This window comes from Cetorhinus maximus, chromosome 11, assembly GCF_964194155.1.
Source record: "Cetorhinus maximus chromosome 11, sCetMax3.hap1.1, whole genome shotgun sequence".
In the NCBI taxonomy this organism is placed as follows: domain Eukaryota; kingdom Metazoa; phylum Chordata; class Chondrichthyes; order Lamniformes; family Cetorhinidae; genus Cetorhinus; species Cetorhinus maximus.
The window spans coordinates 19,081,867-19,096,268 of record NC_135889.1 but is presented as its reverse complement, the minus strand read 5'-3'; the positions used below and the strand labels follow the sequence as shown (position 1 = coordinate 19,096,268).

At 42.0% G+C, this 14,402-nt stretch overlaps 1 protein-coding gene across 1 annotated transcript in view; it reads right to left on the bottom strand.

The window, feature by feature from the left end:
* Positions 1 to 14,402, bottom strand: part of LOC144686417 (receptor tyrosine-protein kinase erbB-4-like) — a 974,945-nt gene that overhangs the window by 150,271 nt on the left and 810,272 nt on the right. The window contains exon 21 of the mRNA XM_078551583.1: positions 6,994 to 7,149. Within this exon, the coding sequence (XP_078407709.1) occupies positions 6,994 to 7,149 (156 nt within the window). The remainder of the gene's footprint in view (positions 1 to 6,993; positions 7,150 to 14,402) is intronic.

Sequence of the window (14,402 nt, the reverse complement as noted above, 5' to 3'; positions counted from 1 at the left end):
TAGTGTCAAGCTTCTTCAGTGTTGTTGGAGCTGCACTTATGCAGGCAAGTGGGGAGTATTCCATCACATTCCTGACTTGTGCCTTGCAGATGGTGGGCAGGCTTTGGGGAGTCAGAAGGCGAGTTATTCACCACAAAATTCCTTGTCTCTGACCTGCTCTTGTAGCCACAGTATTTATATGGCTAGACCAGTTCAGTTTCTGGTCAATGGTAACCCTCAGAATGTTGATAGTGGTGGATTCAGTGATGGTAATGTCATTGAATGTCAAGGGGCAATGGTTAGATTCTCTCTTGCTGGAGATGGTCATTGCCTGGCACTTGTGTGGCGTGAATGTTACTCAACACTTGTCAGCCCAAGCCTGGATATCATCCAGGTCTTGCTGCATTTGGACACGGATGCTTCAGTATCTGAGGAGTTGCGAATGGTGCTGAACATTGTGCAATCATCAGCGAGCATCCCCACTTCTGACCTTATGATGGAAGGAAGGTCATTGATGAAGCAGCTGAAGATGGTTGGGCCTAGGACACTACCCTGAGGAGCTCCTGCAGTGATGTCCTGGAGCTGAGATGACTGACCTCCAACAACCACAACCATCTTCCTTTGTGCTAGGTATGACTCCAACCAGCCGAGAGTTTTCCCCTTGATTCCCATTGACTCCAGTTTTACTAGGGCTCCTTGATGCCACACTCGGTCAAATGCTGCCTTGATGTCAAGGGCAGTCACTCTCACCTCACCTAAGGTTTGAACCAAGGCTGTAATGAGGTCAGGAGCCAAGTGGTCCTGGCAGAACCCAAACTGAGTGTCAGTTAGCAAGTTATTGCTGAGCAAATACCGCACTGTTGATGACTGCTTTGATCACTTTACTGATGATCAAGAGTCAACTAATGGAGCAGTAATTGGCCGGGTTGCATTTGTCCTTCTGTTTGTGTACAGGACATACCTGGGCAATTTTCCACATTGCTGTGTAGATGCCAGTGTTGTAGCTGTACTGGAACAGCTTGGCTATGAGCGCAGCAAGTTCTAGAGCACAAGTCTTCAGTACTATTGCCGGTATACTATTGTCTTCAGTCCTAGCGCATCAGTGAATAAGGGCCATACAGAAAATAGTAGTACAGGATAAAGCTCATTATGTGAAAGTGTGAAGAATTTGTAATAAGGAGGTGAATTTGTGGCACAAATAGAGATAAATGGTTTGGATCTAATTGCCATTACAGCAACATGCTTAGCAGATAACCAAGGTTGGGAAATAAATATTCCAGGGCACACAACATTAAAAAAAACAGACAGATGGAAAAGACCGAGAGGTAGACTTGATAGTAAAAGGTGACATAAAAGCAGTAGTGAGAAAAGATCTTGGCTCCGAAACTCAGGAAGTTGAACCAGTATAAATCAAGAATAATCAGGGTCGTAAACCTTTGGTTGGAGTAGTTTATAGGCTCCCTAACAGTCGTTATACAATTGGACATTGCGATAAGCTCCAATAATTGGAGTTTGTAACAAAGTCAACGCATTAATCATGGAGGACTTTAATCTTCATATATACTGGGCAAATCAAATTGGCAAAGGTAGTCTGGAAGATAAGTTTGTAGAATGCTTTTGAGACAGTTTCCTAAACAAAATGTTGTGGAACCAACTAGGGATAAAACTATTTTAGATCTGGTATTGTGCAATGAGGCAAGTTTAATAAGCAATTTCAGATTAAAAGATCCACTGGGAAAAAAATTATCAAATACAATTGAATTCCATATTAAGTTTGACAGCAACATTCTCGAGTCTCAAACAACAATCATAAACTTAAACAAAGCCAATTATATAGGTATGAGGCTACGGTTGATTGGGAAACAGACCCAAAGGTATGGCAGCAAATAAACAATGGGAAACAATACATTCTCTTAAGCAAAAAACAGAAATTCAGGAAGAAGGATCCCTTCATGGCTTACTTGCAAAGTTAAGAATAGTATAAAGAATAAAACATTTTTAGACCAGTACATTTAGGAAGCAACTAGGGAACAGGCTATTCTAGATTTGGTTTTGTGCAATGAGAAGGAGTTAATTATTAATCTTGTTGTGCAGGGTCCTTTAGGGAACAGTGACCATAACATGATAGAATTCTTCCTTAGGTTGGAAAGTGAAGTAGTCCAATCCGAAACTAGGGTCCTAAATCTAAACAAAAGAAACTACGAAGGTATGAGGCGTGAGTTGGCTAAGATAGATTGGGGAACTTCATTAAAAGGCATGACGGTGGATAGGCAATGGCTAATATTTAAGGAATGAATGTATGCATTCCTTTCTGGTGCAAAAACACAACAGGAAAAGTGGTCCAACCATGGCTAACAAAGGAAATTAAGGAGAGTATTAGATCCAAATAGGAGTCATATAAAGTTGCTAGAAAAGGTAGCAAGCCTGAGGATTGCGAGCAGTTTAGAGTTCAGCAAAGGAGGACCAAGAGATTGATTATGAGGGGAAAAATAGAGCATGAGAGTAAACTTGCATGAAACATAAAACAGGTCTGTAAAAGCTTCTATAAATGTATAAGAACAAAAAGATTGGTGAAGACAAATGTAGGTCCCTTACAGTCCTAAACGTGAGAATTTATGATAGAGAACAAGAAAATGGCAGAGCAATTAAACTGCTTTATTTCTGTCTTCATGGAGGAAGACACAAATAACTCCCCAGAAATGCTGGGGAATTGAGGGTCTAGTGGGAAAGAGGAATTGAAGGAAACTAGTATTACTGAAAAAACAGTGCTGGAGAAATTAATGGAACTGAAAGCCGATAAGTCTCCAGCGCTTGATAATCTACATCTCAGGGCACTAAAGGAGGTGGCCATGGAAATAAAGGATGCGTTGGTTGTCATCTTCCAAAATTCTGTAGATTCTGGAACAGTCCCAGCAGATTGGAGGGTGGCAAATGTAACCCTACTATTTAAAAAAGAAGGGAGGGAAAAAACAGGGAATTAGAGGCCGGTTAGCTTAACATGAGTGGTAGGGAAAATGCTCAAGTTTATTATTAAGGATGTGATAACAGGATACTTAGAAAATATTAACGGGATTAGACATAGTCAACATGGATTTATGAAAGGGAAATCATGTTTGACAAACCTACTGGAGATTTTTGAGGACGTAACTAGCAGAATAGATAAGGGAGAACCAGTGGATGTGGTATATTTGGATTTTCAGAAAGCTTTTGATAAAGTCCCACATTAGAGGTTAATGTGCAAAATTAAAGCACACGGGATTGGGGGTAATATATTGGCATGGACTGAGAATTGGTTAGCAGACAGGAAACAGAAAGTAGGAATAAATGGGTCTTTTTCAGAATGGCAGGTAGTGACTAGTGGGGTACCACAGGGATCAGTGCTTGGGCCCCAGCTATTCACAATATATATCAATGATTTGGATGAGGGAACCAAATGTTACATTTCCAAGTTTGCTGACGACACAAAACTAGGTGGGAATGTGAGCGGTGAGGAAGATGTTAAGAGACTTCAAGGTGATGTAGACAAGTTGAGTGAGTGGGCAAATACAGGAAAAGCAGAATGGCAGAGTATTATTTAAATGGTGATAGATTGGGAAATATTGATGTACAAAGGGATCTAGGTGTCCTTGTACACCAGTCACTGAAAGCAAGCATGCAGATGCAGCAAGCAGTTAAGATGGAAAATGGTATGTTGACCTTTATTGTGGGAGGACCTGAGTACAGGAGAAAGGATGTCTTACTGCAGATGTACAGGACCTTGGTGAGACCACACCTGGGCCTAAATTTTACCCTTGACTGCTTTCTTGAACCACTGCAGTCCCTGCGGTGTTGTTATATCCACAGTGCTGTTAGGGAGGGAGCTCCAGGATTTTGACCCAGCAACATTGAAGGAACAGCGATATATTTCCAAGTCAGGAAAACATCTCAGGATCATCTAAGGAGTAGGGCGACATTCCAACAACCAGTTACTCCACCTGTAATTGATGATGGCCCTTTAACCCCTTAGGTGTCAGATCAAACTAGAATAGTCATACCTGATGTCTCTGTCGAATTAAATAATTCTGAACTGACGTTGTCTAAGGATGTCCCTGATGCTGCAGTTCCTGATCATCTCGACCCAGTGGGAGAATCGCAAGTCATAGAGCTACGTCGCTCTAACCGAATTAGAAAACCACCTCAGAGACTTAATCTATAATTGCATGATCTGTGTATATGTTGTGGCTTAAGATATTCTTGTAAATAAGGAAAGCAAAAAAAGGGGGGGAGGAATGTAGGTAAAGCCTTTTCTACTGTTTTAGGGGTCACGAATCAGCCCTAAGCATAGGTAATCTTAGAGGCGGAGTTTTCTAGTTGTGGACCTGGTATGTAGCTTCTACAAGAGCTCTGTAAATAAAGGTTTCTGTTTCAAGTAAGAAACCTGTCCGGTACACCACGTTTATTACAGTATTAGATTAAAAGAAGAGGCTTATAATGTAGCAAAGGATAGTAATAAACCTGAGGATTGGGAGTGTTTCAGAAACCAGCAACCAACCAAAAACTTGATAAAAAGGGGAAAAAAATAGAATGAGAGTAAACTAGTGAGGAATATAAAAAACAGATTGTAGGAGCTTTTTGCAAGCACCACTCCAGGACTTGGTGGCCACGGAAGCAGCACGTGGCAAAACAGGTTGATTATCAGCCTGTAAATCCTTCAAATATGCCCAATGGCAGGCAGTAAGAGTGGGAGAGTCTCCTGGTCAGCCATGCTGCAGAAGGCAATGGCAAACTACTGTAATACTTTGCCAAGCATAATCATGGAGCAATATGAATCAAATGGAAGAGAGTGCCAACACCTGAAGAGAGAGGGGGCTTTTACAAATATATAAAAAGGAAGAGAGTAGCTAAACTATGATCCCTTAGAGGCAGAGAGAGGAGAAATTATACTGGAGGATGAGGAAATGGCAGAGACAGTGAACAAATATTTTACATCAATCTTCACAGCAGAAGATACAACTTACACACCAGAAATAGAGAGTAACAAAGGGAATATGAATTAATATCAGTAGAAAAAAATTATTAGAGAAATTTAAGGGAGTAAAAGCCAACAAATCCCTCAACCTGTTGGCTTACATCCTAGGATTTTTTAAAAAAGTAGTTGCAGATATAATGGATGGTTATGATCCACTGGTCACAGCTGATATCTATGGCGTAGTGCGTAACCTGCACTAATAATTTAATATGAGTAGCACTGACTGGTGTGGCCTCCTCCACCACTACCAATGGTCAGTGCCAAAATGGGTGTAAGTAAGGTGGTTATTTTAGAAAAACAAATGTGTAAGCTAAAAGAAAACACATGCTTTTAAAGATTCACAAATAGGGGTAGTATGGACTTTATTTTTGGAAGGATGCAAAGAGAGGTGAGTTACAGATCCGGGATGTGCCCTTGCCGAGAGGCATTGACAAAGACTATAGGGAAGAAGGGAAAAAGCACAGGATTGGATTATCCTGGGACATTACATTAGGGTTGACTTGAAAACCTGTAGCTGCCTTTGATACTGTGCAAAGGTGAGTGTTTCTGGCACGAGGAATGAGGGGCTGTAAACAGGAGAAACAAGAAGAACAACTTGCATTTATATAGTGCCCTTAATGTAGCAAAGGCTCCCAAGGCACTTGACTTCAAAACCTGATGTAGAGCCAAGGAAGGAGATATTAGGAAAGGTGAACCAGCGCTTGGTCAAGGAAGTAAGTTTTAAGCAGGAGAAGAGAGTGTTAGAGAGGTGGAGTAATTTAGGAAGGAATTCCAGAGCTTAGGGTCTAGGTGGCTGAAGGCCAATGGTGGGGCAAGCAAAGTGGGGGATGCGAAAGGGGCTACAATTGGAGGAACGTGGAAATCTCGGAGAAGCATCTGGAACCAACTTGAGGGGGAGACAAAAATGTGAAGAAAAACAATCGCTTTCTTCCACGGGGATATTTATTCTAATGGTTGTACCTAGTGAAACTGTAAAACTGTTGTTCTGAAGATTTTCACTCAAAATTGAGAACAGAGGATAGTCCACACATTCAGCAGAGGAAGCCTCCCCCCTATTGTGCAGTAAAAAGATTATAGGTTTAGAATGGCATGAGGGCCTCCCTCACAATGGGGGGGCCTTGGAGATTAATAACCGAGGAGGCATGCGAGAATTTAAATAGTCCTTCACTTTAATGAGAGCCTCAGTCAGCAACAAAAGCAACACAAAAAGTTCAGTTGTTTGCTATAATTTCACTGAAGGTGATCTTTGAAAATGAAGTAAAGTTTGCCCAATTTGAGATAAAGGCTGACCAAGCACTGTCAACCTCCTATATATTTATATATTAATACATGACATTTGGGAGGGCCATTATCTTCCACAACCAAAGATCCTTCCTAACTGAGACACACAACACATTGCCAGAAAGTAGCATGGGTAAAGATCACAATTAGATAATAAATATGTAAATGAGCTGCTTGTAGTTACTGAGCTGAAACTCCTATTGATCAGCACTGCACAGTGGCACATCATGAAAAGGAAATAGAAGCATTGGAGGAAGTACAAACAAGATTTACAAGAAGAATACCAAACCAGAAAGGTTTTCACTACCTGGACAGGCTGAACAGACTGAGAGATGACCTGGAAGAAATCTTTAAAATTGTACAAGGGTTTGATAGGACAGATGTAGGTAAAATGTTTGCGGAGGGTTTGGTGGGGGGGAGTCTGAAAACAGGGAGTCATAAATCCAAGTCTCTAGTAAATCCAAAAGGGAATTCAGGAGAAACTTCTTTATGCACAGAATGGTGAGAATGTGGAGCACACTACCACAAGGAATAAGTGAGGCGATTAGTTTAGATGCATTTAAGGCAAAGCTAGATAAGCAAATGAGGGAGAAAGAAACAGAAGGAATGTGCAGATAGCGTTAGATAAAGAGGGAAGGGAACATTAACACTGACAGTTGGCCAAATGACCTGTTTCAATGCTATAAATTCTATCTCATTCCACAGAAACTAATGATTTCACCAACCTTTCCACCATCTGCATTGTATTCTTTCTCATCCACGTCCAGCAGCCTGGCCAAGCCGAAGTCAGTGATCTTAATGTGATTTGGTGATTTTACCAGTACGTTCCTTGCTGCCAAATCTCGATGAACCAGACGTCTCTCCTCCAGATACATCATTCCCTGCCATCCAGAAATTAGCCTCTATTTTAATTTGCTCACTTTTTAAAAAAAGAAAACCATAACATGTACAGAAATAAACAGTGTTTAAAGATATCGCAGCAAGGTTTCAATTCTAGTTAGATATGTTCTCAATCATTCCAGTGATTTAGGAAATTTCTTGATAGGCACAGCTCCAAAAATATCCTCCTCTGAATAGCCCATTGATCCTAAGTTTGCTGCTGTCAAAGGTGCAGCAACACCAGATGTGAACTTCTGTTCAATCTAAAATAGGCCTCCCTTGTCCGTATCATCTATGTACAAAAAAATAGGCTGCCATCCAACATGGGAAGTTACACACGCACTGCCCCTTTAAGACTCGTCCACCCATCTGAGTCCTGTAATCATTATTCTTCCAACCCATCCCACATACAGGGCTTTCTTCAGCTCTTTGATGGACAAGACAATTATGATCATACTTACACTGATAAACCTCCAAACACTCTGGGCCAGAGGAAGTTAAGAAGCAGCCCACATGTGGAAGCTGAACACTGGTCAAGGACTGAACACATCCACACTGCACTTCAAGCATTAGTTCTCACTTACTGACAAGTGAAAATTACGTGAAAGTAGTGGAGGTGGGGAGGGATGGGTAGCTGGGATTGGTGACAGTCTTGTGTTATTATGGTATCCTGGAGTCTGCCTTAAGGTGTCGTTAAGGAATTCCCCAGAGTATGTCCTAAATTGGCCCTGGAATCCTTTTGCCTCTTCTGGGAGTTTGGAATTCTTGAAAAGTGGGTGTGGCAAGCAAGGCCAGCATTTATTGTCCATTGCTAGCTGCCTTTGAACAGATGCTAATAAGCAACACACTCCCTAATTTTTGTTTTGAAGGGCATAGGCTGTTTGTTTAAGGGTACAACTCTTTAATTATTTTTAAATGCAGCAACACATACATGGCAACTTAAAGGGGTCAACCTATGCGTGTCCTACATGGGAACTTTCAGGCTGCTGTCGGTCATGCGGCTTAGAGGGACCATTGGTGGTGGCCTTTCTTCTTGAACTGCTGGAATCCGTGAGGTGAAGATACTTTCACAGTGATGCTAGGTAGGGAGTTCCAAGATTTTGACAATGAAGGAACAGCCATATATATCAAAGTGTTACTTGGAGGGCAACTTTGAGGTGATCATGTTCCCACCTGCTGCTCTTGTCCTTCTAGGCAGGGAAAATCTTGGGTTTGGGAAATGCTGTTGAAGAGGCCTTGGCAAGTTGCTGCAGTGCATGTTGTAGGTACATAGGAACATGGGAACAACAGTAGGCATTTAATCATGGCTGATCTGGGTCTTTACTTTATCTACCCGCCTTGGTTCTGTAATCCCTTAATAAAAACCTATCAACCTCAGATCTTAAATTTTCAACTGACCCCTAGCCTCAACAACTTTATGGGGGAAACAGTTCCAGATTTCTACTACCCTTTGTGTCAAGAATTGTTTCCTGACCCCTTAATGACCTAGCTCCATTTTAAAGGTTATGCCTTCTTGTTCTAGGTTCCCCCACCAGAGGACATAGTTTCTCTTTATCTATCTAATCAAATCATTTGATCATCTTAAACACCTCAATTAGATCACCCCTTAATCTTCTATAATCAGGGGAATAAATACAAGCCTCATCTATGCATCCTGTACTTATAATTTAACCCTTTTAGCCCCAGTAGTACACACTATAATGGAGATGGCGGAGTGCCAGGTACGAATAGGACTGCCTTGATCAACCCAGTAATAATTGCTGCCCGCTTTCAGATGTCCGAATAGTAATGGAAATGGATAATTCCAGGGCTTTGTTTTGACAGCAAATTGGATCACAGATGTGCCAACACACTTGGGGTGCTTATTTTCACCATTACTGCCTGGGAGATCATGTGACAGAACATATCAATCAGCTAAAGTGTAACAGAAAGAGTTGCATTCCAAGATCCATTAAACCATACACAGTGGAGGTTTTGCAACTTGATACAAATAAGTGCCTGAGGTGGTGATAATCTTGGTTCTGTCAATATTGAAAGCAAAACTCTAATAAATCAACAAGGTGACATTTTACAAAGAGGATATGTTCCATAATGGGTAAAACAGAGAGAAGCATGACTATCATAATCACCTCAAGCAAATAAAGTTCAGGCACAACATTAGGTGATAAATCTTCGATGACTCAGTGAACAGAGATGAGCCTGAGAAAGAAACACTTGCATTTATATATATATATAGCGCCTTTCTCAACCGCAGGACATCGCAAAGCACTTTAGTGCCAATGCACTTTCAAAGTAAGGTAACTGCTGTTGTAATGCAAGAAAAGTGGCAGCCAATTTATGCATAGCAAGATCCCACAAACACCAATGTGATAATGAGCAGGTAATCTGTTTTAGTGATGTTGGGTTGAAGAATAAACATTTGCCAGGATACCAGGCAGAACGCTCCTGCTGTTCTTCAAAATGTGTGCCGTGGGATCTTTTACGTCCATCTGTAAGGGCAGACGGGTCCTCAGTTTAACATCCCATCTGAGAAAAGCATAATTATTGTCAAAGTGAATCACCTAGGTTCACATGAAAGTATGGGCTTAATCGGGTTTGAGACATGAGCCTATGAAAAAACAATGCTATGTTTTGCTCGTCACCATTACCTGTATAATGTTGTTGACATTTATACACAATTGACTACCTATGTTGAAAGAATAAGACTTAGGTCAGGGGCAGTCAGTGTTGAGGAATGAAAGTTTCCAACTTGTAAACCATAGAAAATCAGGTGTATTTCTCCCCTGGAGTTCCAGCCAAGGAAAGGTGGAAAGATGCAATCGATGTATCTTCAAGCCATAACAAACTGGATGATGGACCGTTGAATCATTAATTTAGGACACAAACAGAAGGAATGATTCCTGAACCAACAGTCAAATGCTGTAGCTTCTAAAGTGGATGCTTTTCAGGTTATGGTCAGAATGTCCACTATTGATAAGAGACACAGATATTGTTAAATTGTGCGCTCAAGCTCCAAGCTGTCAGGTGAAGGCTATGAAGGAAATTGTGCCATATCTTGGGTTCTATCCGTGTTAGCAGGTCCTGCCTGTATGGTCTGTTTCAAAGCTTAGCTCCAGTAGCCCGTAAAATGCAAATAGAAACATTTCCCTCCCAGACTGACAGAATGTTGAAGGCAGCTTCCAACTCTCTCAATTCCTGAAGCAGAATCTTGACAGCCATTTGTTCTGGAGCATTGCCATGAGACTCTGTTGACATTAGAGCCAAAACCACGCTGTGCTTGTACCCAGGATTTAGACTGAGTCACTATGTTTATGTAAAACATCACTGTGGTGCTATCAGATCAGTCTGATTGACCACCATGCATCTGTACCTTGAAGTGCTAGAGACTTTCTCTCTAAAAAGATCAGTCTCTTATAAAGGAACAGAACATGGCAGCTGATTATTTAACTGAGATTGTGATTGCCATTGCATAACTAGAAGCCGCAAATGTTATATGAAGCCTTGTACAAGATGAGAAATTGGAAACAATCTTTCTTACAAAACTAGAAATTAGAACAATTATGTTTCCACAGGGTAGTGGATTCTTAACCCCCAACAGAATTAATTAATACTGAGGCACAAATGAGAGGAGTTTCTCCTGTTTATGTCCACCTGATATTTAGTGTCATAGGGTTGGATTTTACGCTCCCCTGCCAGTGGGTTTAAAGGCGGGAGGGGCATGTAAAATCCAGTATGAAGCCTTCCAGCTGCCTATCTGCCTGCCCCTGGCCTGTCTGAAATTTTATGGGGAGGGGGTGAGGGGTTGCATTGGGTGGCCCACCCATCCTTGGGCTCTTAGGTGGCCATAAAGGTCTCATCCTATCCCTACTGACATTTTACCATGCCAGGAGTGGCCCATGCCTTGCGGGAAGCCCGGCAGGTTTAGCTGGTCAATCGGCCAGTCGAATTGGCTGGCAGCTCTCTGAGGCAGGACTCCCTACCGAGACAGGGATGGAAGTCTCACCCTTAAAGCAATTAATGTTGCTGCCAGCATTAAATTGTTGTGGGGCAGCCTGTAGGATCATGACTGGGCTTCGGCCCAACCCTCCTCCCACCTGACATGTTAGCTGGCGGAGCCCATAAGATCCAGCCCATTGGCTTTAATAAAACTGAATGTTAATGAGGGAGTATAACAAGCTGTGAGCCTGCAAACTGTGCCACGTAGCCTCTTTTTGGAAAAATATGGTTAAGAGCAGGGCTGAAGAGTCTAATAAAGACTCACATAGTCGAATTCTGCGCAGAGCACCAGGTTAAGGGAAACTCAATGTTACTGGACACCAGAGCTGATATGGAGACTATTTTGACCAGGGTCAGGATGTGGGAGCTGAAAGCTTCTTTGATTCAAATTTCCTGAGCGCGAGCTGAAGCAGAAGTGTCTGTCCATGGTTTCTTTGAGGGTTTGCATTCTGATGACTGGCCATCATCTAGGCTTAAGTGTCTTTCCGAATGTCACTTGTGTTTCAGTTATTAACTCTGAGGCCTAATAGTTGTGCGGGAGGGAGCACTACCATCCTGCCTTCCTTAGTCACATTCCAGCACTTCAGTCTTTTCAGACAATCTCTCCTTAGTGAACTTGGAACAGGCAAAACAATGGAAGAAGTTATGTGAAGAATGGAAACACCATGAGCATCACTTTTAATATTCGGCAACAGGAATGGAGGCTGAAATTCTAGGCTTGCAGGAGAGTGGAGAAGAGGACTTCTGCATGGAGGAAGGAGCCAGCAATTTGGGGCAGAACCTGATTCTGCTTAGAGAACCCCACCACCCCCCAACTCTGACTAAAATGAGACATTAAATATAAATGGAAAGAAAGAGGGCAGGTCAAGGGGGAAACATCTGGCATGTTCTTGGGCTACCCTGTAAATTCGATTGATTACATCCTTATAATGATGCCGGGCCCTGCCTGGGCTGGCCTAACAGATGTTTTGCATGTCTGTTGGCATTGGTTGCTGTTGATGTTCAAACAGCTCGTGCCAGAACACTGATCAAAACGACATATTCATTGGTGCGCATCTCAAGTGGTGAGCATAACAAACAATTCACAATGTTGGTGATGTTACGAGGCTATGCCCCTTTATTTTTGAAAATAGTTTTTAACTTTCAACTGACTGGAGCTTTTGCAATTTGAACTGAGACAGAGCAAATGCAAAGCCACATTCCAAGCTGAAGGCAAGAAGCCAACAAATCATCATCGGGAGTGTGAAGAGAGAGACATTTCCTATATGCCAGACACCCATCAAAACTTGTAACTGTCTAAGGAAGAGACATTAAAAGTGCAAAGTATTGGATATTGAAACAATGGCTGCCACAGACAGACTCACCCAAAACCTCTTGGAAACACACAATGAGTAAAGTATTTCAAGGCAAAACTGCCAGCCAGTAGGGAGAGATTGCAAGTGACACAGGTGGTGTCAAGAAAGCCTTCAGCAGAGGAAACAAGCTGAGGGCTGCATGTTCTCTTCCCCTCTCTCTTCTGAAATAAGTATGTTGCCTGATTCGAGAAGCCAACTCCACCAGAAACCTATCAGCGAACCAATATCTTGTAATAACTGCAAAATCTTATGCATCTGACCGTATCTAACAAGCTAATTTAAATTGGTCGCAACATGTGTGTGCGTGTGTGTGTGTGTGGCGTTGCGTTTTTATTATTTGTCTCGGATTTAGGGATTAGTAAATTTGCTGTTTCTTTGACTCAAGAAAACCTTGTTTGATTGGCTCCTATTGCTCACAGCTTAAATAATTAAACACATTCATATTTGGAAAAGGCATATCCTCGTAAAACAGAAAATTAAACCTTTGTTCTGACCAGCTGAGGAGGTGTAATAGAGGGGAGCCAGTTCACCCCTTCTCACCTGGTCACAACAATGCTGAGAACTGACTGAAATGCTGAAGGTTTTAAAAGAAATAATTTGGCAACTTGCACAAACTAATGAAGTCATTATCTAGACTATTTTGAACAGTAAGGAATGATTAATTTCTAATGTTGAAGAACTTTTCCCTGATGCAGAGCAAAGAAGGCAGGGGGAGTGAACAGAACAAGAGGTGGGATTTTAGAGAAAGGCAAGAGCAATAGGGAACAAACTCATGAGGCTGCTGTCAATCTTGGCAAGGGACAGGATTGTCATGACTTTGCCCATCTCTCTTTGGCTGATGACCTCCCAACTTGAAACAGATGAGATCAACTCAGCAACAGATGTTATCACTTGAGGCCTCCTTGGAACGCAGTCACAGTTATTTGTACAAACTTTTGCACAATAGTATGGTCACAATTCAGTTAACAGAGGGACAACAAACACAACTGGGCATTTATTGCTAAGGAGGGATGGTGGTGTTGTGGTAATTCACTGAACTTGTACTCCAGGGACCTAGGTGAATGCTCTGGGGACATGGGTTCAAATCTCACCACAGCAGTTGGCAGAATTTAAATTTAACTAATATATCTGGAATATAGTCTCAGTAATGGTTATGGTTATCATGATAACTATTATCAATTGTTGTAAAAAAACCTATCTGGTTCACTAATGTCCTTTAGGGAAGGAAATCTGCTATCCTTACCTTGTCTGGCCTATATGTGACTCCAGACCCAGAGCAATGTGGTTAACTTTTAACCGCCCTCTGAAATGGCCTAGCAAGCTTCACAGTTCAAGGGCAATTAGAGATGGGCAACAAATGCTGGCCTTGCCAACAATGCCCACATCCCATGAAAGAATAACGAAAAAAAATGACTGAAATGAAATTTGGCAACTGGTCACCCACCTATTGATCTCTCTGCTGATCCCTCCCATGCAGTTGCTTATGGCAAGTATCCTTTTGTGAAAAGCAGTGGCTTTGCTCTAATGACATTCCCATGGCTCCACATCTCAATGTTGCCTGTGCTCACAATTTCCCCCAGTCTGCGCAGATTCTCCACATTGCGCACTGATTGCCTGGTTACCAGTCTTTACAAAGGCAGTCATGGCAAACTGAAGCCCCATGTCTGTTCCTGTATTGACCTCCTGCGCAATGGGGAATTTTGTAAGGGTCTCTCGAGTGGGCCTTGTAATTATTCCCCAGCAGAATGTTTAAGCAGTTGATGCGCTCCGTTGCTATGCAGTTTGAAAAGCAAATGCCACACTTCAGCTGATCGGAAGGCTTTTTAAGTTTTAAGCCTTCAATTGCTTTGTCCTCTTAACATCTCAAGCTATGCTTCCCCGGGGACAGGGGGGAAGGGAGTTTG